The following is a 27,995-nucleotide window of genomic DNA, read 5'->3' as shown; positions in this document are numbered from 1 at the left end:
GTCAAAGCAGGACTGGGATAGTTTTGTCTGAGGCCAGAGGTATATACATTGTCCACTGTGCTCTTGTAGATGCTTTGGATAAGAACACACAATTATTTTACAATGTAAGATCACGTTGATTCTTAGAATACCTAGGTACACACAACCTCACTAACATTTTTTGTCTTGCTTTTAGGCATGCTATATTTTTACCAGCATTTAATTTAAAATCATACTGATTCATTATGGTCAATACTGGCTCATCATGACAAACAGTTCCAGACAGCAGCTTAGAAGACTTGAATTCTGATTCCAGCTCTACTATTTAGTAGCTGTGGGATCCTGGGGAGGTCAGTTATGTGCTCTAAGAATGGCTTCTCTATCAGTAGAATAAATAGAATGGATCAAACGATCCATCCTCTAGAATACCTTCCCTTCTGTCTCTAAAATTTTATGGCTCTTTATAGAGAAAAGTGGTCTGGAAAACCAATGAAATCTACTTAACTTAGCATCTGACTTATTTAATGTGAATTGTTTATTTTAATATATTGATTTGCTCTTCTTAGAAATACACATAGCAAGCAGTATTCTTTCTTTAATCAGTCTTAAAATTTACAGAGGTAATTAGAGGAATATGGATACAGAACATAATAGTTGTCTATTTAAATTGTTGTAGTCTGTTACCTACCGTTGATCTTCCTCATAAACAGAGGTGCTCATTGAATTCTGTTTATGTGTTTCAGTTGATTCTCTTGATATTTCCAGGTATAAACAAATAGAGGTGGTTTTATCATATCTTACAATTTTATACTTCATGGCATTCTCTTCTAATTGTGTTGACCAGTATCTGCAAACAAGATTAAATAATAGTGGTATATTTGTCACCACCTTAACTTGGTTGGATTGTTTCTAGTTTGTAGTGCTAGTTTTTGAGCTGAAAACATGTATGTTATTTTAAGAAAGTATAACAAATAAATAAGTAAAATATAAGTGTTGAAAATAACCTGGAAGTTGTAGAAGTTTAATATGATGCCACTCATATAAAATGTTAAAATATGGTATGAAAGCATACCAATGAGTGATGTCTAGTTCAGCATATTGGTCACGTCTGGTAAAAAGGAAGGAAGAGGAATGTATTGGGGAAGAAATATCCAGGGGGTTTCAATAGTTATAGCTAAAAGTTATAGCTATGATTATTGCTATGTTTGCAATATTTTATAAACAAAATAATTTGACTTTCTGAAGAAACATAGAGGTGTCTGTTGACAAGGAATAGAGAAGGTAGGAGGCATAAGTTGAACTCAGTTTTACAATTCACGTCCATAAGTTTTCTGAAAAAGGATCAGCTGTTTGTTCTCCTCTCTACCCTGAACATATGCACAGCATGTAGTAGGTATTCACTTAATAATTTTTGATTGAAAGAATAGAAGAAAGAAAGAGAGGAGGACGTTTTTCATTAGTTTTCCCTGTTCCTTCTTTCTTCTTATTCTTTTATTGTGCGTGCATGCTAAGTCACTTTGGTCACATCCAACTCATTTATGACCCTATGGACTGTAGCCTACCATGCCCTCCTCCACGGGATCTTCCTGACCCAGGAGATTGAACCAGTGTCTGTTATATCTCCTGCATTGGCAGACAGGTTCTTTGCCACTGGCGCCTACACATCGTTAATTTTTTTTAAGCAAATCTTAGTTTAAATAACGATGTAGATTTATTTTGTATATTAGAAGCCCACTTTTTGTTCTGAATGTAGAAAATGTGATCAAGCTTTCCATATAACTTTACAGAAAACAACCTATTACTTCATATTTATTGAGCTGCTTGTGATGTATAAAATACATAATCAAATTAATTATGGGGTATACTACTTGTGTGCTGAGTCCTAACAATGATTCATGCTAGGCTACATTCAGAGGAGGCAAAATGGTATCACAGTTTCCAATGCCTGCTGTTGCTCAGTTATATTCTGCTTTATCATTCTTTTGAAATTAGATATATCATATATCAACAAGACACTTCAAACTGTGGTGAAATTCAGAATATACAGCTTATTTTTTAATTTTAAAAGAAAATTGGAATTAAAAGGTCACACTGTTTATGTATTTTCTGTCTATGATAAAATGCATGATAGTATCTTTAAAAGTTAACAAAAGTAAAATTGTCTTTTAAAAATGCTTTCATATTTCAATGGCGAATTAGAGATTTGTTTCCTGGGTAACTGTTGAACACCTGTATTGTGAAAATTAGCACTTTCCAAATGTTTAATGAATTTGATTGAACAATATGGTTGCCACATAATGTGGCTATGAGATCATTAACTTTTATGTTAAAAAGTTATTTTATATTTAACTTTATAATTTAATTTTCCTTAAATGTTGTATTTTGTCAGCTTTATATTCAATTTAATATTATACCAGCATTTTCTTTTGATACCCTTCAATTTGAACTCTCAACATTTCCAAAAACTTCCAAGAGTCCTTCACAGACCTACCTCTGTAAAGGCTTGTGATCCTTTTTCTTAAAAATAGAGACTATTTTTTCTTTGTGAGAAAGTACGCCTTTGTGTTGATATCTGTCAAAGAATTGAGAAGGCCATGGACCTTGATAATAAATCTTCTTTACACAGGCTTATTTGAAGACAAAAGAGCAGCCATCCCAAGGTAATGGCAGAATTTTATGTTTCTCAGAAACTGTTTCTTGCAACATTTTCCCAGTACCCCTTTTTGTTCTCAACCATTTCTATATCTTCATGAGATTTAGGAAATATAACACAATAAATCCTAATATTGTCAGATTGCTTGAAAAAATGAAAAGGCAAGTGGTATGTTTATCAGGATTTCTATAAATAATCTTCAAGGTGCACAATGGCTAAACTGTTTTGGATTTAAAGATTGCTTTTCAGTCATTTCTGCAAGACAGATTTAAGATCTTTTTGTATGACTGAGCAATTAATGTGATCAGTATCTGTTGGACAAAAGATGAATTATTGGTATTTTGGAAATATAAGTGAGGTTTAAATTTACTGATCATGAGCAATTCTACTTGTCTGGAATACTGGAAGGAGAATTCTTTGGAGTCAGACAGCTGCTGCTGCTGCTGCTATGTCACTTCAGTCGTGTCAGACTCTGCGCAACCCCATAGACGGCAGCCCACCAGGCTCCCCCGTCCCTGGGATTCTCCAGGCAAGAACACTGGAGTGGGTTGCCATTTCCTTCTCCAAGGCATGAAAGTGAAAAGTGAAAGTGAAGTCGCTCAGTCGTGTCCGACTGTTAGCGACCCCATGGACTGCAGCCCACCAGGCTCCTCCATCCATGGGATTTTCCAGGCAAGAGTACTGGAGTGGGGTGCCATTGCCTTCTCCGGGAGTCAGACAGAGCTGAGTTTAAATCCAGGTCCTCTTATACTTTTTGGTGTGTTACCCATGGTAGTTCTTTAATGTCTTTAATTCTCAATTTTCTGGATGGGAAATAGGAATGATAATACTTACATTGCCTGGCACTTGTGAGTATTAGATACAGCATATGTGAAAACTCTGTATTTAATAAATACTGAAAAAGTCAAAACTACTATTTGTTTCCTGTGCAGTTATATAGTAGGGTAGTTATTCATACAGTAAAGAGATATTGAGACTGTGATATAATAGAAATGACACTAGCTTCTGAGGATTCTGTGGTTAGCAAGACAGAGAAAATCTGCTGTCATGGAGATTACACTGTAGTGAGGGAAGACAGATAATATATAAAATAAGCAAGTAAATGGTTATTTCATTGTGATAAGAGTTATGAAGAACAGTCTGGTTGGTGGAGGAAAGGCTGGTTCCATGTGCATGATGTCAGAGAACTCACTAAGACTGTATAACAAAAACAGAACAACTTAGGCATATAAAGTTAAAGGCAGAGAGAACAGCTAGTGCCATCTGTCCAGGGATCAAAAGGAAGACCAGCATGTTTGGAGCTAACATAACCAAGTTGGAGAACTGTTGAAGACGAAGCCAGAAAGGTGGGAGGGGCCAGATTTTATAGGATTTTATAGGCCATGGCAGGAGTTTGGATTCTAGTCTAAATACAGCACTCCTGGAGGGTTTCAAGCAAAGGTGGGATGTGATAACCTCCATGCCTTACAAAAATTGCTGCCTGTTATATGGAGAATCGGTTGTACAACAGTAAAATGGAAGCAGTTGATTAGGAAGGTATTAGAGTAATCCTGGCAGGAAATATGGAATGGAAATACTGAAATTGTATTATTTGTGGTAATAGAGACAACAGGAGTTGGCTCTGGAGTATGAGAGAAAGAAAAGAATCAAAGAATGACTCCTAGAGTTTGTATTTGAGCAACTGAGTAAATTACAGACCAAGAGAGGTATAAGGCTTTTGAGGGAGGTTGGCAGTGCTTGGGGAAAGGCAATCAAGTTTGGCTTTGTACCTGGTCTGTTTGAAGTCCTTATTTAAAAGTTCAGTGAAGATATCAAGTAGCAGTGGACATATGACCTTACAACGTGGAATATATGCCAGGCTGAAGGTATAAATTGGAGAGTCAACATAAAATAGATGGCATTTGAGGCCCTTTAGAGCCATCTCCAGTTAAGAGTAACAGAGTTCTAAAAACATTGATAAAAGGAAGTTAAAAGAAATAAGATATGGGGAAAATTCAGAGAACTAAGAGAAGAAAATTAGCAAACATTCCAGTGTTGTATTGGTAAGGATGCTTTAACTGCAAGTAATAGAAAATGTAACATTTTAATATTTCATGCTTTGTGTTGATATATTCAGAATTAAGACTATTAGATGGTTGTAGGGTTAATTAATCTAAGATGTTTCTTTGTCTTCTGATGTTATCTGTGTGTGGACTTTAGGTTTACCTCTCCATCTTATCCTCCAGGTCTGAATGTATTTGTCATTTTTAGGACGGGGACAAGCTTCTCTGAAACTTTTAGGCTGTTTTAGTGAAATGCTCATAGCCTTGTACTTTCATTGAACATGTCTTAATTGCTATTATAGTTAGTAATCATTGTTTTGGACAGAGATTAAAAGATTCACAAGGCTCAGAATCTGCCTTATATATCAGTTTTGGGGGATTTTTTTCTTATTAGCACCTATCACAATAATGGACACACAGTTGATAATCAGGGGAAAGTGTATGAATGGCTTTTGTAGCTCTCTGAATGATCTTTTCAAATGTCATTTTATCAAATATTTTTTCTAATGTTTTATAGTGTTGATCATGGAATATTGAGAAATAGTTTATACTTATAGAATAACTAATTGGTCATAGAAAACATCAGTTAAGTAAATACATTTTCAGGTAAGCTTTGTAACTGATTTGGTACTTGCCACAAGGCCTACTTTTGGCAATCATTTACAAGGGTATCAGTACTTGGTTTTCATTATGGTAACAGTTTAAAGCAAAGAGTTTAAAACATTGAACACTTTTCTTTTAAGAGCAAAATAGTGTTTATACAATTATTTTGAATTCAGAATGTAGAAAATGTGGCTGTTATATTTGATTCTGTCTGATATGAAGTACCACAACTAGAGAAAATTTCTATGTGGAATTTTCTAAAATGTTATTTTTTTTGAAGCAAAATTAAACTTTTTTTCACTCATGAAAAATTAATGTGCCATAGGAAATGTGTTACTTGGATGTCTAATGAGCTATTAATTTCCAATAAAACTGAGAAGATTAATGGATTCACTCTAGGGAAAATAGCATTCAACTTGAAATAGAGACATTTGCAGCAACTTAATCTGTTCCCTTGGGAGTAAAGTTTTAAAAAATCACTTTTAAGCATAAGTTTATTTCTCAAAGAGGTAGTCCTTTAATGTTGACTTAATAAAAGAGTAGTCAGTGTAAGTTACATTGAGAAGCGTTTGTTTCAAAGATGCAGAATACCAATCATAGAGAATGAAGGAGGATATATTATTCTGATGCCATACCCCAACTCTAGACTATAACTCATTCTTTTTAAAAAAAAAAAACTCTCCTTATGTATTGTCATAGTTCAGTTTTTTCTCTTTACATTTTATGCCTGATAGACTTTAAATTATACTTTCTGCATTGCACTGTAATTATATGACTGCCTATCTACCACATTGGGCTTCCCTGATAGCTCAGTTGGCAAAGAATCCGCCTGCAGTGCAGGAGACTTGGGTTCAGTCCTTGGGTTGGGAAGATCTCTTGGAGAAGGGAAAGGCTACCCACTCCAGTATTCTGGCCTGGAGAATTCCATGAACTATATGGTTGTAAAGAGTCAGACCCAACTGGGCAACTTTCACTTTCACTTTTCTAACACATTGGAACACTGGCTCCTCTAGGCAGAAGACATTTCATTCATCTTGTTATTTCCAGTACCTTTCCCAGTGTCTGACACACAGTCATTGTTCAATACATTTTTGCAAGACAAAGAAAGGAAGGATTTCTAGGAATAGAACTTACTTCAATACTTAATATTATCTTTAAAAGATAAAAATGTTTAATATGAGTCAAGGGATGAAGAGTCTTGTAAAATGAGAAGATTATTTTACCATTAAGAGTTGAGTTTGATTCTCATGGTTCTTATTAAACTTCATGAATCCTCAAAACACTACAATGAATTTCATGTGTGAAACATAACTCAGTATCTCTGAATGATTTTATGATTTTACTAGCAAGCAGTAAATACAGTTTACTAGTTTACAGTATGGAGTCTGTAATGAGCTGTCCATATCACAGAAATGCTGAAACTGTTACTCATAACTGATAACCTCTATATATTATTTTGGTGAGAAACTTTACAGTATTTACAACATAAGTATACTTATTTCTAAATCATCTAACAAATATCATTTATCTGTTTGCTTATCTGTTCTTTTTGTGTTGAGACAAATTTGATTTTAAAAGCATTGCAAAAACATGTACGGTGAGTATGAAGCACCCAGCTTCTTTTGATAACTTCTTATATAATAGGACAGTTATCAAGTCTAAACATCAAGTTATATAAATAACATCATTTTCATTATGGGAGTTTGTGTTACCTTTCACTTTTTGAATGTCTTCTATCTCTTCTCTAAAATAGCACTTTAAGATTGTGATATTTCCATTTATATAAATTCTACTTCTTTGACAGTGATTTGATACATAGTCTAGGTAAATAGTAACTATAGGGCTTGACTAAGCAAAAAACTTTTTTTAATTGAAGTATAATTTTTTTTTTTACTTCTAAAACTTTTAACTTGGATTTTTTTCAAATTTATTTATTTTAATTTGAGGCTAATTATTTTATAATATTGTACTGGTTTTGCCATATATCAACATGAATCCACCATGGGTGTACACATGTTCCCCATCCTGAACCCCCCTCCCATCTGCCTCGCTGTACCATACCTCTGAGTCATCCCAGTGCACCAGCCCCAAGCATCCTGTATCCTGCATCGAACCTGGACTGGTGATTCATTTCTTATATGATATTATACATGTTTCAATGCCATTCTCCCAAATCATCCCACCCTCTCCCTCTCCCACAGAGTCCAAAAGACTGTTCTATACATCTGTCTCTTTTACTGTCTTGTATAACAGGGTTATCATTACCATCTTCCTAAATTCCATATATATGCGTTAGTATACTGTATTGGTGTTTTTCTTTCTGGCTTACTTCACTCTGTTTAATAGGCTCCAGTTTCATCCACCTCATTAGAACTGATTCAAATGTATTCTTTTTAATGGCTGAATAATACTTCATCATGTATATATACCACAGCTTTCTTATCCATTCATCTGCTGATGGACATCTAGGTTGCTTCCACGTCCTGGCTATTATAAACAGTGCTGCGATGAACACTGGGATATATGTGTCTCTTTCCGTTCTGGTTTCCTTGGTGTGTATGCCCAGCAGTGGGATTGCTGGGTTATAAGGCCATTCTATTTCCAGTTTTTTAAGGAATCTCCACACTGTTCTCCATAGTGGCTGTACTAGTTTGCATTCCCACCAACAGTGTAAGAGGGTTCCCTTTTCTCCACACCCTCTCCAGCATTTATTGCTTGTAGACTTGGATAGCAGCCATTCTGACTGGTGTGAAATGGTACCTCATTGTGGTTTTGATTTGCATTTCTCTGATAATGAGTGATGTTGAGCATCTTTTCATGTGTTTATTAGCCATCTGTATGTCTTCTTTGGAGAAATATTTATTTAGTTCTTTGGCCCATTTTTTGATTGGGTCATTTATTTTTCTGGAATTGAGCTGCAGGAGGTGCTTGTATATTTTTGAGACTAAGTATTTGTCAGTTGCTTCATTTGCTATTATTTTCTCCCATTCTGAAGGCTGTCTTTTCACCTTGCTTAGAGTTTCCTTTGTTGTGCAGAAGCTTTTAATTTTAATTAGGTCCCATTTGTTTATTTTTGCTTTTATTTCCAGTATTCTGGGAGGTGGGTCGTAGAGGATCCTGCTGTGATGTATGTCGGAGAGTGTTTTGCCCTATGTTCTCCTCTAGGAGTTTTATAGTTTCTGGTCTTACATTTAATCTTTAATCCGTTTTGAGTTTATTTTTGTGTATGGTGTTAGAAAATGTTCTAGTTTCATTCTTTTACAAGTGGCTGACCAGTTTTCCCAGCACCACTTGTTAAAGAGATTGTCTTTTCTCTATTTTATGTTCTTGCCTCCTTTGTCAAAGATAAGGTGTCCATAGGTGCGTGGATTTATCTCTGGGCTTTCTATTTTGTTCCATTGATCTATATTTCTGTCTTTGTGCCAGTACCATACTGTCTAAAAAAAAAAAAAAAAAAATGTAATCTCTGTTTGAGTTAAAGTGTTAAAGTGGAAACTGCGTGCGTGTGTGCTAAGTTGCTTCAATCGTGTTTGGACTTTGTGACCCTATGGACTGTAGCCTGCCAGGCTCTTCAATCGATGGGATTCTCCAGGCAAGAATACTGGAGTGGGTTACCATGCCCTCCTCCAGGGGATCTTCCCAACCAGGGATCAAATCTGCAGTTCCTGCAGCTCCTGCATTGCAGGCAGATTCTTTACTACTGGGAAGCCAGCCACCAGGGAAACCCAAAAACTACCTGTTCATTAACAGATTTTCAATAGTCAATTCAACATTCTATCTCTATTCAGTAGAGAAAATTTGAAAAAACAAAAAAAAACACTCAGTGGTTGTTATACGTAGAAAAATACATTAAAATTACATCACCTAAATTGATATTCAGAACCCCATCCTCTCTATCCAACATATCTATAATTATTCAGTCTGACTGATAATATTGATAACTTTTCTACTTTTCTGGTATTGACAAAGGCTAAATGACAGTTGCTATTGAAGTTTAGAGACAGTGTCTATAAAGGAAGCTTTCTCTACCTTAATATTTATGGGCAAGGATGTGGTCTTTCATGGAAAACATAGATATATATACACACATCTTGATTTGCATTTACTTAATAAAGTCAGTTTAGTAACCAAAGCTCAGTAATTATTTAATTTAATTGAATTTGGTTTTATAAGAAGATAAAGAGATACAGGGTTATATGTTTGGTGATACTGATATAATTACTGTTGTCCACAGATGCTTAAGAAATTAAGATACTCATACTTTAACTTGTGAAGAGTTAGACAATGCGTTTTACTTCAGTTAATAAGAACAAAAGGCCTTTCAGGAATACTAGGAAAGCAAGACTGCTTCGTACTTGGGTGTTACTGAAAGAACATAGATGATGAGATTGGATTATAAAGTGTAAGGTGACATATTTTTCCAGATTCTCATTCATTTATACTTTGGAGGTCACCATTTAATATTGAACATAAGATGTATTTCATTCCTATGGAAGCAGACATTATGATGTCACTTTATTTATTCACCATGTTCCACAGGACCCTGCTATGAATTATGAAGCCACCACTCAGAATCGAAACTGTAGAAGATGTAAGCATTCTATTGCCTGACATGCCCATTTTAGAGTTTCCTATTTTAGAGCTGACTGATTTTCAGATAACATATGGTGGTCCAAGTAATTGGGAAATTGGCAGACCTGTCAAGAAAGTCTGCTGGATGAGACAAAAATGCCAATGTACATCAAGTGTCTCAGAAGTTACATTTACTATTTTTTTTATCAAATAGTGAAGTAAAAATATCTGATTGACCCCTAAAAAGGATATTTTTTTAGTGGCAAGTGTTTTCAAAAGTAATTTTTAGGTCATTGATAAAATAAGTTGCTTTTAAAAATACATAGAAAAATTTAGCTAACATGTAGTATAAAACAGCATGCACTGTAAATATTTAAATGTTACATAATTGTGCCATTTTGTTTATAGCCTTTTCCCTAGTATTACTGGAATCATGATAGTTAATTCTTCAGAGAAATAAAGTTAAAGTGTATGAAGTATAAGTGATTAAATGCTCTAAGGTTTGTATTTTAATGTTTTCCCAAATTTATTTCACAGGAAGATGAAAATGAAGCTGAAAGAAAAAATATATCTCAGGAGCTCAGCGTGGAACAGAAAAATTCAAAGAAATAAAGGATTTTCTGTAGTGTTTTGAGAAGTTTGCAACTTATGTAGTAGCAGATGAAATTTCTAATTGTAAAATGTTAAACTGTAAAATCTAATTTGCAAAATGTTCTCAATAAAGTCATTGAAAATGAAATGGGACTTTGCATTTGGAATTTGTATGCTTTTTTAGAGCAATTTAAACATTTGTATAAAAGACCTTTAAAATATATTTTTTTAATTCTCTAGTGAATTTGAGAATAGAGACAGAATTTCCTCTTATCTGTAATCCAAGTGTTATCACATGTGAATGACCTAAAAAAAACAAACTCTGAAAGTTTTTTTTTTTTTTGCTTGCAAGTCTGTGTTGTCTTTTTCAGGAACCTTAATAGAATTCCAATTATTAATATAAAGAAATCCAACATAGTTCAAAAATGAACAGGAAATGTTTGCAATTGAAAACCAGCAAGTGCCACAGGATGAAATATCATTTTCTGATTTCATCAACTTATACATCACATAATACTCTGGGATTGCAGGTAAAGGCTGAAAAGAAATGGTAACTTAACATTCTCTGTGACAGAAGTAGTACCATGATTTTGAATTCACATGATATTTACTAAGGACCTAGTATGTGCTTAGGCCTTACACATTTTTTCTGGACATTTGTTCCCTACTTGTGTTTCTTTGGCTTAGGAGTTTTCTAAAATTCCTTTGATTCCTATCTTTCTCAGAGTTCTCAGTAACCAGACATATTACTTTTCCTGATTCTAATTCCTAAGCTATCATCTGCAAACCTCAGCAGGAGGAACAAATCTACTTGCTATTTGCAGAGCCAAGTGTTTTTTGGCAGATGCCTTTGTTTGATTATTTAAAGCAGAGTTTCTTAAAATGAGAAGCAAAACTTTGGAAAGCTTATAAGAACATGCCAGCACACACTGCTTCCCTGTGAGAATGGGGTCTGTGTATTGTACTTACCCTGGAGCGATGGTTTTATCACAAGCATCTGAGGAGCCCTATAAAGGTGTGGCAGTGGGACAGGCTGGCAGCTATGATCATAGCACACCAAAGTGGGGAAAACTGCAAGTAGGCAAGATAGAACATTCACTGATGTGTATAACCTCAAATAATGGGTATCAGGAAAACAGCTCTATCCCATACACTGGACTCCCTGGGTGGTGAATTCTGAAGCAGACGTTGAGCCAAAGAAAAGCCTGAGAAGGCATGTCAGAGTCTGAAGAGGGCCCTTGGAATAAGCAAATACAATTTGACTCCTCCCTTTTTTTCTCTATTTTTGGAATATATATTAGTTTATTTCAAAATAACCCATATTCACTTAGATTGGAGTTACATTAGTGGTGTCATTTTTGAAAAGAAACAATAATACATGATTCTTATCATCATGATCATTTATTACATTGATTGTGTTGTAGATACTCTGCTAAACAGTATTTTTTATACCACTAATAAACGCTATTGACATAAAAGATAATTATTACTTTTTCGCTTTACCAATGATAAGTTTGAGGCTTAGGGGGAATAAATTAACCAAGGTTATATAACTTGTAATTGGCAGAGCAAAACTTCAAACCCAAGCAGTCTCACCCCAGAATACCACATTTAATCATTGTGAAATACCTACTAGCATCATCTCTTTCAATTCACTATCATTCCCCCAAAACACAATCTTTCTTTTTAGAATCTTATTTACCACCTGCTATGTCCCGTTTAATTATTTTTCTTCTTAACCATGCTTAATTCAATTTGCAAACTTTGACTTCAGTAAAATAAGTGGAATAATTACCAGCCCACTTCCCCTAAAACATGAAAAACCTGCTTTATATTTTCTACACTGAATTATGATGGAACAACAACTATGAAAGCATCTTACTGCTTCTCACCAATTTTTCAGTAACTTTTTGGCCATATTTTTTCAGTAAACTAGTTACTAGTGTACTGTCATCTCATCTCACAATACTTAAATTTCTAAAATAAGTTGTTGAGTGTGAGAATCTCAGGGACACTCAGCTATTCAACAGACATTTTAAATATATCTAAGTAAAACCTTTATGCATTTAAAACTCCAATTTTCCATTATAGAAATATTCTAAAACATTTGTATACCCCTTGGCTTATGGACAATGTGTAATAAAGTAAATCACTATAAATTTCTTAAGGGAAAATTTTCCACATGAATTTATCAAAATTTTTAGGGTTTATACATTTATGCCATAAATATATACACATATATCTTGTTATAATGCTAAAAGACTGCCCACATTATATGACTGATTAAGCTGGTCATTGTATTTAAATCAAATTTTATATATTATGTATTGTTTTATAGAGCATATAACTTGTACTAGCTCAGGTTGCTATAACATACCTCAGGCTCATTTTAATTCAGTTCAGTCGCTCAGTTGTGTCTGACTCTTTGCTACCCCATGGACTGACTGCTGCATGCCAGGCTTCCCTGTCCATCACCAATTCCTAGAGCTTACTCAAACTCATGTCCATAGAGTCAGTGATGCCATCCTACCATCTCATCCTCTGTCGTCCCCTTCTCCTCCTGCCTTCAGTCTTTCCCAGAATCAGGGTCTTTTCCAATGAGTCTGTTCTTCCCATCAGGTGGCCAAAGGATTGGAGCTTCAGCTTCAGCATCAAGAATATTCTTGAGGAATATTCAAGACTGATTTCCTTTAGGATGGACTGGTTGGATCTCCTTGCAGTCCAAGGGACTCTCAAAAGTCTTCTCCAACACCACAGTTCAAAAGCATCAACTCTTTGGAGCTCAGCTTTCTTTATAATCCAACTCTCACATCCATACATGACTACTGGAAAAACCATAACTTTGACAAGATGGATCTTTGTTGGCAAAGTAATGTCTCTGCTTTTTAATATGCTGTCCAGGTTGATCGTAGTTTTCTCCTAAGGAGCAACCGTCTTTTAATTTCAGGGCTGCAGTCACAATCTGCAGTGATTTTGGAGTCCCCCCAAAATAAAGTCTGTCACTGTTTCCACTGTTTACCCATCTATTTCCCATGAAGTGATGGGACCAGATGCCATGATCTTTAGTTTTCTGAATGTTGAGTTTTAAGCCAACATTTTCACTCTCCTCTTTCACTTTTATCAGGAGGCTCTTTAGTTCTTCTTCGTTTTCTGCCATAAGGGTAGTGTCATCTGCATATCTGAGGTTATTGATATTTCTCCTGGCAATCTTGATTCCAACTTGTGCTTCCTCCAGCCCAGCGTTTCTCATGATGTACTCTGCATAGAAGTTAAATAATCAGGGTGACAATATACAGCCTTGACGTACTCCTTTCCCAATTTGGAACCAGTCTGTTGTTCCATGTCCAGTTCTAACTGTTGCTTCTTGACCTGCTTACAGATTTTTTAGGAGGCAGGTTAGGTGGTCTAGTATTCCCATCTCTTAAAGAATTTTCCACAGCTTGTTGTGATCCACACAGTCAAAGGTTTGGCATAGTCAATAAAGCAGAAATAGATGTTTTTCTGGAACTCTCTTGCTTTTTCAGTGATCCAGCAGATATTGGCAATTTGATCTCTGGTTCCTCTGCCTTTTCTAAATCCAGCTTGAACATCTGGAAGTTCACAGTTCCCGTACTGTTGAAGCCTGGCTTGGAGAATTTTGAGCATTACTTTACTACCGTGTGAGATGAGCGCAACTGTGCAGTAGTTTGAGCATTCTTTGGCATTGCCTTTCTTTGGGGTTGGAATGAAAACTGACCTTTTCCAGTCCTGTGGCCACTGCTGAGTTTTCCAAATTTGCTGGTATATTGAGTGCAATGCTTTCACAGCATCATCTTTCAGGATTTGAAATAGCTCAACTGGAATTTCATTACCTCCATGAAGTTTGTTTGTAGTGATGTTTCCTGAGGCCCCCTTCACTTCACATTCCAGGATGTCTGGCTCATGGTGAGTGACCACACCATCATGATTATCTGGGCCATGAAGATCTTTTTTGTGTAGTTCTTCTACGTATTCTTACAACCTCTTCTTTATATCTTCTGCTTCTGTTAGGTCAATACCATTTCTGTCCTTTATTGTGCCCATCTTAGCATGAAACGTTCCCTTGGTATCTCTAGTTTTCTTGAAGAGACCTCTAGTCTTTCCCATTCTATTGTTTTCCTCTATGTCTTTGCACTGATCACTGAGGAAGGCTTTCTTTTCTTTCCTTGCTGTTCTTTGGAACTCTGGATTCAAATGGGTATATCTTTGCTTTTCTCCTTTGCCTTCTGCTTCTCTTCTCTTCATAGCTGTTTGTAAGGCCTCCTCAGACAACCATTTTGCCTTTTTGCATTTCTTTTTCTTGAGGATGGTCTTGATTACTGCCCCAGCACGAAAGAAGCCCAAGCAAAATGGTAGGAGGGGCAAAATCATGTTTAGAATCAAACCCCATACCCACTAGAGATGCTCAGAGGGCTCAAACATGCATTGTGTGCACCAGGACCCAGAGACCCCACAGAGACTGAGACAGAACTGTGTTTGGGTATTTCCTGAGGAGGTATGGGTCAGCAGTGGACTGCTGCAGGGGCAGTGGCTCTGGGTGTAGTAAACTTGGGTATGGCATAAGCCCTCTTACAGGAGGTTTCACCATTAATCCACCATAGAGCTGCCAGAACTTACACAGGACTGGGGAAACAGGACAGGGCACAAACAGAAACTTGTGTGCACCAGGCCCCAGGAGAAAGGAGCAGTGACCCCACAAGAGACTGACCCAGACTTGCCCATGAGTGTCCAGGAGTCTCTAGAGGTGTGGGTTGGCAGTGGCCTGCCACAGGGTTGGGGGCACTGAGTGTAGCAGTGCATGCATGGAACCCTTTGAAGGAGCTTGCCATTATCTTCATTACCTCCACCATAGTTTAGCCAAATAACAGCCCCACCCATCAACAGAAAATTGATTAAAGGCTTACTGAGCATGGCCCCACCAATCAGAACAAGACCCAGTTTCCCCCTCAGTCAGTCTCTCCCATCAGGAAGCTTCCCTAAGCCTCTTATCCTTCTCCATCAGAGGGCAAACAATGAAAACCACAATCACAGAAAACTAATTAATCTGATCACATGCACCACAGCCTTCTCTAACTCAATGAAACTATGAGCCATGCCATGTAGGGCTACCCAAGGTGGATGGGTCATGGTGGAGAGTTCTGACAAAACGTGGTCCACTGGAGAAGGGAATGGCAAACCACTTCAGTATTCTTGCCTTCAGAACCCCATAACAGTATGAAAAGGCAAAAGGATAGGACACTGAAAGATGAACTGCCCAGGTCAGTAGGTGCCCCACATGCTAGTGAAGATCAGTGGAGACATAACTCCAGAAAGAATGAAGAGATGGAGCCAAAGCAAAAACAACACCCAGTTGTGGATGTGACTGGTGATAGAAATAAAGTCTGATGATGTAAAGAGCAATATTGCAAAGGAACCTGGAATGTTAGGTCCATGAATCAAGGCAAATTGGAAATGGTCAAACAGGAGATGGCAAGATTGAACATTGACATTTTAGGGACCAGCAAACTAAAATGTACTGGAATGGGTGAATTTAACTCATGTGACCATTATATCTACTACTGTGGGCGAGAATCCCTTAGGAGAAATGGAGTAGCCATCATACTCAACAAAAGAGTCTGAAATGCAGTACTTGAATGCAATCTCAAAAACAACAGAATAGTCGCTGTTCATTTCCAAGGCAAACCATTCAATATCACAGCAATCCAAGTCTGTGCCCCAACCAGTAATGCTGAAGAAGATGAACAGTTCTATGAAGACCTACAAGACCTTCTAGAACTAACACCCAAAAGAGATGTCCTTTTCATTATAGGGGACTGGAATACAAAAGTAGGAAGTCAAGAAATACCTGCAGTAATGGGAAAATTTGGCCTTGGAGTACAGAATGAAGCAGGTCAAAGGCTAACAGTTTTGCCAAGAGAACGCACTGGTCATAGCAAACACTCTCTTCCAACAACTCAAGAGAAGACTCAACACATGGACATCACCAGACGGTCAATACCAAAATCAGATTATTATATTCATTGCAGCCAAAGATGGAGAAGCTCTATACAGTCAGCAAAAACAAGAGCGGGAGCTGACTGTGGCTCAGATCATGAACTCCTTATTGCCGAATTCAGACTTCAATTGAAGAAAGTAGGGAAAACCACTAGACCATACAGGTATGACCTAAATCAAATACCTTTTGATTATACTGTGGAAGTAACAGTAGATTCAAGGGATTAGATCTGATAGAGTGTTGCACAGGAGGCAGGTTGGTTTAGCCAACCATACCTCATGTTTATTGGCTTCAAAACCAGAAATGTATTTTTCCACAGTTCTGGAGGCTGGAAGTCCCAGATTAGGCTTCTTCAGGTTTGGGGTTCTGGTGAGGACTGTCTTCCTGGCTTGTAAATGGTGTCCTTGCTTCATCCTCACATCGTCTTTTCCTAGGTGAGTACACACAGAAAGGGAGCAGGTGAGCTCTCTAATCTCTTCTTAACAGGATACTAATCCTATCAGGTCAGGACTCCTAACTTTATGACCTCATTAACCTTAAGTATTTCCTTACTCCAAATACAGCTATTATAGCCATAATGAGGGCCAGAGCTTCAACATGTGACTATTAGCTTGGAGGGGGATGGGTGGAAGGGCACATTCAGTCCATAACACAGTATTTAAATAAGTTCAAACACCTCTGTTATAACAATTCTAGTTATATTAGGGAACACTAGAGTGAAGTCCCAATGTTATGTCTATGGCAACATCAGATCAGATCAGATCAGTTGCTCAGTTGTGTCCAACTCCTTGTGACCCCATGAATTGCCGCACGCCAGGCCTCCCTGTCCATCACCAACTCTTGGAGTTCACTCAGACTCACGTCCATCGAGTCAGTGATGCCATCCAGCCATCTCATCCTCTGTCGGCCCCTTCTCCTCCTGCCCCCAATCCCTCCCAGCATCAGAGTCTTTTCCAATGAATCAACTCTTCGCATGAGGTGGCCAAAGTACTGGAGTTTCAGCTTTAGCATCATTCCTTCCAAAGAACAACCAGGGCTGATCTCCTTTAGAATGGACTGGTTGGGTCTCCTTGCAGTCCAAGGGACTCTCAAGAGTCTTCTCCAATACCACAGTTCAAAAGCATCAATTCTTCGGTGCTCAGCTTTCTTCACAGTCCAACTCTCACATCCATACATGACCACTGGAAAAACCATAGCCTTGACTAGACGGAACTTTGTTGGCAAAGTAATGTCTCTGCTTTTGAATATGCTATCTAGGTTGGTCATAAATTCATCCAACAGAACTTTATTAGAACATACTACAGCCTGTTCACTTTCACTGGGGATTTATAACAGATAAAATCCCTTTGCTGTCACCATCTTAAAATTCTTAATACTTTTTGAATATAGGGTCCTACAGTTTTACTTTGCACTGGGCCTGCAAATTACATAGCAGGTGTAACATATATTGCTTTTTCTCTAAATCAATTAAATTGAAGTATAATTATATATGCATGCACCTATTTTAAATTTGCATGCACCTAATTTAAAATGGCAAATTTAATAAGTTTTGGTAAATGTACATTTCTATATAATCATCACTCCAATCAAGATACATTTCCATCACTACAGAAAGTTCTCTTGTGCAGTTTTGCAGTCTTTAACACATTCCTGCTATAGCCATGGACTTGCTTCTTTTTCTTGGTTAGTTTGCCTGTTCTAAAGTTTCATGCAAATGGAATCATTTCACATGTATTTTTTTGTGTCTGGCTTTTTTCACTCAATATAATATTTTAAGATTCATCCAAAAAAAAAAAAAGATTCATCCAGGTTATTTCATGACTCTGTAATTTATTCCTTTTTATTACTGAGTACTTCTTCATGTATCAATATACCATAATTTATGAATCATTGCTGTGTGAATATACCACATGTTGCTAGGCATTTGAACAAAAACTATACAAAAGATCTACATATGGTCAATAAGTATACAAAAACATGTTTAACATCATTTAGTTATTGGTAAAAATGCAAGTTAAAACCACAGTGAGTGACTATACCCATGGAAGCATCTAACTGTCCAATACAGCAGCCACTAGCCACATGTTGGCTACTAAGCCCTTGAAATACAACCTGTCTGAATTGAGATGTGCTAAAGAACAAAATCGGAGAAGGCAATGGCACCCCACTCCAGTACTCTTGCCTGGAAAATCCCATGGACGGAGGAGCCTGGTAGGCTGCAGTCCATGGGGTCGCTAAGAGTCGGACATGACTGAGCGACTTCACTTTCACTTTTCACTTTCACGCACTGGAGAAGGAAATGGCAACCCACTCCAGTGTTCTTGCCTGGAGAATCCCAGGGACGGAGGAGCCTGGTGGGCTGCCGTCTATGGGGTCGCACAGAGTCGGACATGACTGAAGCAACTTAGCAGCAGCAGCAAAGAACAAAATATATAAAAATACAATTTTGTTGACTTAGCATGAGAAAAAATATAAAATTTCTTAACTTTTTTTTTTTTAAACTTTACATAATTGTATTAGTTTTGCCAAATATCAAAATGAATCCGCTGAAATGGTAATATTTGGATAGATTGGTTAAATAAAATATATTACTAAAAGAAACTTCAACTAGTTTCACTTTTTTAATGTGGTTCCTAGGCAACTTGAAATATGTGTGGATAAATTCTATTGTATTTCTACTGGCCAAGTGTAAGTGATAATTTAAACTCTTGGTAATGAAATGTTGGCGAGGTTATAAAGCAATCAGAACTCACAAAGAATTCAACAAAGCTACGTCCAGCCTCATGGCCCATAGAAACTCTGAAATAATAATTGTATTGTTATGAGCTGCTAATTTAATGGTAATTTTTATGCACCAAGAATGCATTAGAAGTCTAATGGAGATATTCTATAAAAGATTAAAGAAGGGTCGCTACTATCAGAAAAGTTAGGCATTTAGCAGTGGTAACCAAATCAGCCTTCAGGAGTAAACACTAATGTTATTTTCTATACACAGCCTTCCTTTCTGCTGAATGTCGATTTTATCTAGAGCCTATTAAAAAAAGCAATGATAGAAAGAGGCAGACTAACAGCTATGGGAATTGTCATCTTGTCCACAATGGCATCCCACTCCAGTACTCTTGCCTGGAAAATCCCATGGATGGAGGAGCCTGATGGGCTGCAGTCCATGAGGTCACTAAGAGTTGGACATGACTGAGTGACTTCACTTTCACTTTTCACTTTCATCATTGGAGAAGGAAATGGCACCCCACTCCAGTGTTCTTGCCTGGAGAATCCCGGGGACGGGGGCTGCCATCTATGGGGTCGCGCAGAGTCGGACATGACTGAAGCGACTTGGCAGCAGCCACCTAATTACTGGTCCAAATGTAAAATGGTACACCCCTTTGGAAAAGAGTTTGGACATTTCACATGAAATTAAGCATACCCTTAATACATGAACCAGGTACTCCACTATAGGCTTTTACATAAGAGAAATGAAAAGATATGCCTACAGAAAGATTATATATGAATATTTTAAGTAACTTTATTCATAATTTTGTAATAAGCAAAAACTGGAGGCAACTTTTTTTCTTTTAAGTAGAAATTGTACTTCATAATGGTTATTCTTTTCAGAAACTGCCACACTAAGCTGTGTAGCATGGCTAAATTGGGGTCTAATACTTGAATTTTCCTTCAGGGAAATTGGATGTATTCTGCAATAATGTTTATAACACTTTGAAAGTTAAAAGTAATCACTGTCTACAAAAGACGCTAATGAAAGTTTAAAAATAAATAATAATAATTTTTTTTAATTCAGCATTCAAAAAAGTGTGATGCCTTATTTGAAAACATTTAATGTAGTTAAAGCCTTTTAATAGATTTCAAGCTCTGTTTTAATAAATGATTTTTTGAATGACCTCTGCAGTAGAAAATACATTAAAAACATAATTTACAATTTTAAATTTTAACTTTATCTTCTCAATAAAGTCTATCCATTTCCCCTGAGATTAGAAAGCTTGAGTTAGAAATGTCTGTTTAGTTCTCTGGCCCATTTTTTGATTGGGTCATTTATTTTTCTGGTATTGAGCTGCATGAGCTGCTTGTATGTTTTTGAGATTAATTCCTTGTCAGTTGCTTCGATGCATGAGACAGGGCTCTCAGGGCCAGTGCACTGGGAAGACCCTGAGGGATGGGATGGGGAGGGAGGAAGGAGGGGGGTTCAGGATGGGGGCACATGTACACCCATGGCTGATTCATGTCAGTGAATGGCAAAAACCACTACAATATTGTAAATAATTAGCCTCCAATTAAAATAAATTAATTAATTTTAAAAAAAGAAAGCTTGTGTGAGGAAGAAGCAAGATGTATTCCTAGTTGCTCCAACTTTAAATGCCTGCGAACTAGCAATTATCCTTCAATTAAAAATAAATTAATTTAGAAAATGTCTGAGCTACTTGGAGTTTCAAGTGTCTATGAACTTCTTTGAATTTTATTTCCACACACATCAAATAGGACGTGGTCTTTCCAAGGTATAGTATTTCCCATTTGTAACTTTCTAATCATCCAGATGAAATGAGATGAGTCTAGGTAGTTTTTGCTTCCCTGATAATTTTTAGAAATCAATAATTATATTCTTTTTGCATGTGTATATATTCTTTCTGTAAAACAATCACTAAGACTCTCCTCTAAACTTAAACATTTGGAGGCGTTTGAAATACTCTCTTACACCATTACAATGTCTTGTTTCTCCCAGATGCAGCAAATTGTTGCTCCTTAAGTCGAACATGCAGGAAACAAAGGCGAATGTTTCCTATAAATGCATCTCTCCCATGGCTATGGAAGATTTATTCCAAAATCCACTGAGAAAAAAAGAAATAAGTTCGATTATTTGCTTTGACATTTTCCAGTGCCTTGGATCCCTGAAACCTGCAGATATTTCTGTTGGTTGGGTGCTAGCACCATATGGAACTGGAGAAACTTATATCTCCTGAGTGTAGCCTGAATAATATTTACTCTGAATGGTGAGGGTTGATTAAAACCCTCTCCATTTCACATTACCTCAAGAAAACAATTTTTATGTAGCCATGAATGAGCAAATTTCATCTTTCCCAGACTATCCTGAGCAACCATAGCAGGTAATAAATGTCTCCCCATGGTGAATTCAATGTGGAGTCTGGGGTTTTGTTGTCTAGGGAGGAAGTTAAGTGCTAACAGCAACAGCATGAAAACACATGCAACTATGGCATAATTCTGATTTGTTTAAAAAAAAAAAACGATTAATTTCCTCGTTACAAAGCCAACTAAGTACAACCCTTTAAAACTATTGAACCATGAAAGCCATTTTCCTTAAGGGTTTTAAATTTAGGAACAAACTCATGAAATTTATGGCTTTAATGAGATATTCTTTGCCTGCAGTCAAGATGAGAGCTAGATCATTGGTTTCCCAGCATGATACCTATGTGTTCTTATGTGCATTTGATATCATTAGGCTCATAATAATGGCCAACATCACGTTAATGTTAAAAGGTTCACTTTTGTCTCTTACTTTATGTCTTTTATTTATACCTTTGGCATGCTAAACATCTCACTCTAGAATATAAGATACACGCTACTTTTATTAACTGTCAAAGGAGTAAAAGATATTGCTATTTTAATATCCATGTTTCAAGCCACAATCAATAGATATGGTTTCCAGAAAACAATACATAGTTGATTGAATCCGATGTTGTGTGTGTAAGTCTGAATACGATACCCTTTCTTATTGACGTATAAGGATCAAGAAATGTGGATTGTCCTGATGTGTTCAGTTTCAACATTATCATTTTTAACATTGAGTAATTTTAAAGATGATGCAAGATTATTGTTGCTTTTCAAGATAAATGAACTCTTTCAGGATGTTTGGATTTAAGGGCAATGAGAAATGCACTTATTAAACAATATCAGAAAAAGGTAATGCCACTGTAGAAATCTGGCATTCAATGTTCCATGATGAAATATCACATATGAAAGAGCTCTCAAGAAAGAATCTAACATGTTAATTCCAAAATATCGTTATTATTTGATATTACCCAGTAAAATCAATGACTAAAGAACCTAATTATTTAAGTTGTATCCTTAAATTTGTACAAATGTTAGAAGGTATTTTATCTGTAAGTTTATGATCCCTATATCATTTATTATCATCAACAACTTCAGATGTACACAAGAGTGGAGAACAGAGTAAGATGAATCCCCCTATATTCATAACTGAGATTCAACAATTCTTAATATTTTGCCATGTCTGCTTTATGTATATACTTTTTCCTCTCTCTCATCAAATTGTCTTAAAGCTGATCCAAGACTGCAATACTTTTTAACATATATTTCTCTCCTGTAAACAATTCATTTCTGATTGAGGTATTTAATGTCTACATATTTTTGTATGACAGATACACATTTTGCTTTTTTAATGATGTGAGACAATAGGTTAATATGATAATGGAAGATTGGATAAAAGCATACTCTGCTTCATGTACATCAGGCCATAATTTTAGTGAAATTAAAAAAAAATACTTGTTTTCTGGGTCTTTGCTAAAGCACTTAGATTTAGCTTTATAGAACTGGACATATATTAATATCAAATGGTGAGGAGACACTAATGGCGATGGCTGTAATGTAACTAATGGCTGTGAGTGTTAACTGATGTCACTGGCTTATACATTTAATGGTAAATTTTATGATATATACATATTTTTTTTGCTTCAACTTAGAAAGTTAATAATGGAATGTACCAAAACCCATTGATTTATACAGTTTAAATGGATGAACTGTATGGTAGGTACATTACATCTCAGTAATACTGTTTTGTTTTAAAAACGTTAAACCTAAAAAATAATAAAATCATATGAGGAGCTTTTAAGAAAATTGACACTTGAGCCCCATCCGATGATCAATTAATTCAGAACCTCTCAGGATAGGCCCGGCAAGCAGCAGCTGGAAAAGTGGTCCAGGTGACTCTACTGTGCAGTCACTATACACAATCACAAAAATTTCATTTTGTAGGCAGTAAGAGATTAGTGAAGAATTTTGATCAGGAGAATAACACGATCAGATTTGCATTTAGGGAACACAGATCCCTAATTTTTCTGCTCAGATCTTTCAGTAGCCACATAAATGTGTATAGAGACTTCATTCATAAAAGCCCAAACATGGAAAAAACTCAAATGTCCCTCAACGGGCAAATGGATAAACTATGGCATATTCATATAACACTGTTAATTTTATTCAGTCGAAAGTTGCTCAGTCATGTCCGACTCTTTGTGACCCCATGGACTGTACAGTCCATGGAATTCTCTAGGTCAGAATAGTGGAGTGGGTAGCCTTTCCCTTCTCCAGGGGATCTTCTTGATCCAGGGATCGAACCCAGGTCTCCCACATTGCAGGCGGATTCTTTACCAGCTGAGCCACAAGGAAAGCCCAAGAATACTGGAGCGGGTAGCCTATTCCTTCTCAGCTGATCTTCCTGACCCAACAGAGTATAATAGAATACCAGTTAGCAAAACAAAAAACCCCCCATCTTGTCCATATTAACTCTGTATTTCTGCTGCCTGCCTCCAACTCTGTTTGCCAAGGCAGAACCTGCCCTTATTTCCTTTCGGGCTTGTCTGCTGCCCAGCCCAGCTTTCCTATTAATTTCAGCAACGTCACTCTCTAATTGTCACTCAAGTCAGAGACCTCTTAGGTTTTTCCTTCATTTTTAAGAGTTATAAAATTCACACTTTTAATGTACAGTCCTGTGTGTTTTGACAAACCATACAGCCTTGTAACCACCACCACAATTAAGACAGAGAACAAACAGTTCTGTCACATCCCCAAATTCCTGTGTGCCCATTCGTAGTCAACTGTCGATGTCTCCTCCCCACACCCAAGCTCTGGCAGCCACTCTTCTGCTTTCTGTTTCTACAGTTTTGCCTTTTTCACAATATCATTCACTGGAGCTTCTCTCACTTAACATAGTTCATTCATGTGATTTCCCATATCCGGAGTTTTCATTTCTTTTTACTGCTGAGTAGTGTTCTTTGAATAGGTGGACCCCAGTGTGCTTATCTACTCACTACTTAGGAGATATTTGAGTGGCTCAGATGGTAAAGCATCTGTCTACAAGGCGGGAGACCCAAGTTCAACCCCTGGGTCGGGATGATCTCCTGGAGAAGGAAATGGCAACCCACTCCAGTATTCTTGCCTGGAAAATCCCATGGACAGAGGAGCCTGGAGGGTTACAGTCCATGGGGTTGCAAAAAGTCAGACACGACTGAGCAACTTCACTTTCTTTGGCTTTGACAATTATGAATAAAGTTACTATAAAGATCTGGGTACAGATCTTTGTGAGGACATAATTTTCATTTTTCTTGGGTAAATGCATAAGAGTGGGATTGCTGGGTTGTGTGGTAAGTATATACTAAACTTTATAAGATGCTATCAGAGTATTTATCAAAGTAACTTTAACATTTTACATTCCCATAACCAATGTATGATAGCCACAGTTGTTCCACATCACATTCTCATCAGTATTTGTTGTTTTTGGCTTTGTTTTGCTTTGGCATTAGCCATACAAGTGGGGATCTCATTGTGGTTTAATTTTTGTTGTTGTTCAATTGCTTAATCGTGTCTGACTCTTTGCAATCCCATGAACTGCAGCCTGCCAGGCTCCCTCTGTCCTCCACTATCTCCCCGAATTTGCTCAAATTCATGTCTGTTCAGTCAGTGATACTACATAACCATCTCATCCTCTGCCACCCCCTTCTCCTTTTGCCTTCAATCTTTGTCATCATCAGGGACTTTTCCAATGAGTTGGCTCTTCAGATCAGGTGGCCAAAGTATTTGTGCTTCAGCTTCAAAAACAGACCTTCCAATGAATATTCAGGGTTTTAATCAGCAATTCTCTAATGACTGATTATGTTGAACATTTTTTATGTGCTTATTTGCCATCTGTATATAAGTTCTGCAGAAGTGTCTGTTCAAATACTTTGCCCATTTTTCTACTGGGTTATTTGTTTCCACAATTATTTTTAATGTCCCTGATTGCCTTTCTCTAGCTATGACTAAGACATTTAGCTGTTCCTCCATTACAATAACCAATTTTATTTTCCCTATCATCAAATATCCTTCTAGGTCCGTTTTACTTCCAAATAAGCTTAAAAGGTATTGTAATCTAGTAAGAAAAGAAAATGAGTGCTAGTAACAGTATTCCAGTGACTCAGAGATGCTACACTTAGTGATGAAAATGCAAATCAGGAAGAATACAACTGTCTACAGAAGTTTTGAATGAGAAGGTAGCTGAGGTGCAAGGTCCCAGGCCAGAATCTACAACTCAATGACACACACTCAGATCAAGACCTGAAATTACTTCACATGGCCACAGAAAAATGAAAGTGAAGATTTCTGAACCAAATCATTAATGGATTAAAAGTATAAATGAAGCTGTTCATAGGAGAAGAAAATTTTATTGAAAAGTAGGTCTAAATATCAGGGGAATGGAAATGAAATATAAAAGAGGAAGCAAAAATCCATATAGAATTTAATTTCATTTTACAGCTATTGTCGCTTAGGAATAATACTACTTTTTCCAAAAATCACATTTTCAAGGACACTTATATAAAGGTATTGTGATGACAGAAGATGACATAGTTTGAAAACGACATAGTTTGGAATACTAAAGATAATACAAAACTAGGGAAATAATTGTTGATTTAAAACACTCTTACATAATTGGAACCAATTCATTTCTTAAAAGGGCTTTCCTGGTGGCTCAGTTGGTAAAGAATCTGCCTCCAGTGCGGGAGAATTGGGTTTGATCCCTGGGATAGGAAGATTACCTGGAGTAGGAAATGGCAACTCACTCCAGAATTCTTGCCTAGAGAATTCCACAGACAGAGGAGCTTGGCAGGTGCTATAAAGACCTTTGCAACACTGCCACTCTCCCCTCTTTTTTAAAAGGGTAAAATCAAGTGGAACATCATTTCAAAAACTTTGAGAACAATAAAGTTAGATTGATCTTTAAATATTCCAAGCACACACAGGGAAGGTACCATTCTCTGGCTTGTAAAGATTTGCATTTTCTGCAGTTCACTGAACAGGCGAATGTCAAAGGAGATCTCAGCTCTTAGTGTCCACAGTTTATGTTATAAAATGTGAAAGAAGCTGTGAGCTTCCCTTAAAAAACAAAACAGAACACAGTACCTACAAAGCCCTCTTCCTCTGTACTCATTCAACACCTGTTTAATGTTTTTTCCTTCTGGTTTGTGAGTCCTGATCCATGAATTACATTTAACCTTTGGTGAGCTGGGAAGGAGGTTCAAGCTTGGGAGTAACAAGCCAATGAATTCAGCCAACAACTTGTTTGGAATGAACCCTTTCACAGTCAAACATTGAGATGAGACTCATTCCTGGATAACCCCTTAACCTCAGGTACAAAGCAAATTGTACCCAGACTCCTGACCCACAGAAACTGTGGAATAATAAACGTGTTATTCTAAGCTAAATTTGAGGTAATTTGTTACATAGCAATAGATAGTTCGTATGAATACATCAGTGCTTTCAAAAGTGTTGTTTAGTTGGACATTATTCTCATAGTTCAGTTCAGTCCCTCAGTCGTGTCCAACTCTTTGTGACCCCATGGACTGCAGCATACCAGGCCTCCCTGTGCATCACAAACTCCTGGGGCTTACTCAAACTCATGTCCATAGAGTCAGTGATGCCATCCAGCCATCTCATCCTCTGTCATCCCCTTCTCCTCCTGCTCTCAATCTTTCCCAGCATCAGGGTCTCTTAAAATGAGTCAGTTCTTTGCATCAGGTGGCCAAAGTATTGGAGTTTCAGTTTCAGCATCAGTCCTTCCAATGAATATTCAGGACTGATTTCCTTTAGGATGGACTGGTTGACTCTCCTTGCAGTCCAAGGGACTGTCAAGAGTCTTCTCTAACACCACAGTTCAAAAGCATCAATTCTTTGGTGCTCAGCTTTCTTTATACTCCAACTCTCACATCCATACATGATTATGGAAAAACCACAGCCGTCCTCCAGGTAAGATTGGGTATCACACTGCAGAAGAGCTAATGGGGTGGGAGACATTGATGTGACCATCTTTGGAAAATTTCACGTGACACAAAGGGGCAGATACATTCATGAATGAAAGTCTTCTCTCAGGTTATTAAAGCAAAGTGAAAAATGCCCAAGGATAAGACTAGGACAGCCCTGAGACAAAAAAAAAACCCAACAGAGGAGAAGCTGCAGCTGAGCCTCTCTGAGCACGGCAGGCAGTGAGGAAAGAAAGAGGCTTAAAAAGCCCTGGGATTGATTTGCACTGTCAATTCTTAGCATAAGGCGGAGAGGGAGTGGATAATGAGGAAGCCCTGTTCAATGCCAAACGTGTTCACATTAAGTCCTCACAACCACTTGAAGGTAAGGGGAATTATTACCCACATTGTACAGGTGCAGGAAACCACACTTTAGTGAGTTGTAAAATGAGGACTTGAAACCAGATTTGGGGCCCAAAGTTCAGTGTGCTTTTACTACCATGCCATCA

General features: G+C 37.1%; 1 protein-coding gene across 14 annotated transcripts in view; it reads left to right on the top strand.

The window, feature by feature from the left end:
• PHF14 (PHD finger protein 14) overlaps positions 1 to 10,588 on the top strand; it is a 188,536-nt gene extending 177,948 nt beyond the window's left edge. For 5 of the 14 annotated variants that reach the window (XR_015162947.1, XR_015162943.1, XR_015162944.1 and 2 more), the window contains one exon: positions 10,387 to 10,588. Coding sequence is in view for 7 of the 14 variants with exons in the window: in XM_086397622.1 (XP_086253748.1) it covers positions 10,387 to 10,461 (75 nt within the window). In the remaining 7 variants the exon portion in view is untranslated. Of the gene's footprint in view, positions 1 to 175; positions 330 to 2,605; positions 2,640 to 9,816; positions 9,869 to 10,386 lie in introns of all 14 variants that reach the window. The other 9 variants (XR_015162945.1, XM_086397624.1, XM_086397616.1 and 6 more) reach the window with 5 other exon arrangements.
• Positions 10,589 to 27,995: the final 17,407 nt, after the last annotated feature.

This window comes from Bos grunniens, chromosome 4 (assembly GCF_055505025.1).
Source record: "Bos grunniens cultivar Pamir isolate PY7600 chromosome 4, Bosgru_T2T1.0, whole genome shotgun sequence".
Taxonomy (NCBI): domain Eukaryota; kingdom Metazoa; phylum Chordata; class Mammalia; order Artiodactyla; family Bovidae; genus Bos; species Bos grunniens.
The sequence above is the reverse complement of the archived record's forward strand: the minus strand, read 5'-3'. Positions and strand labels throughout refer to the sequence as shown.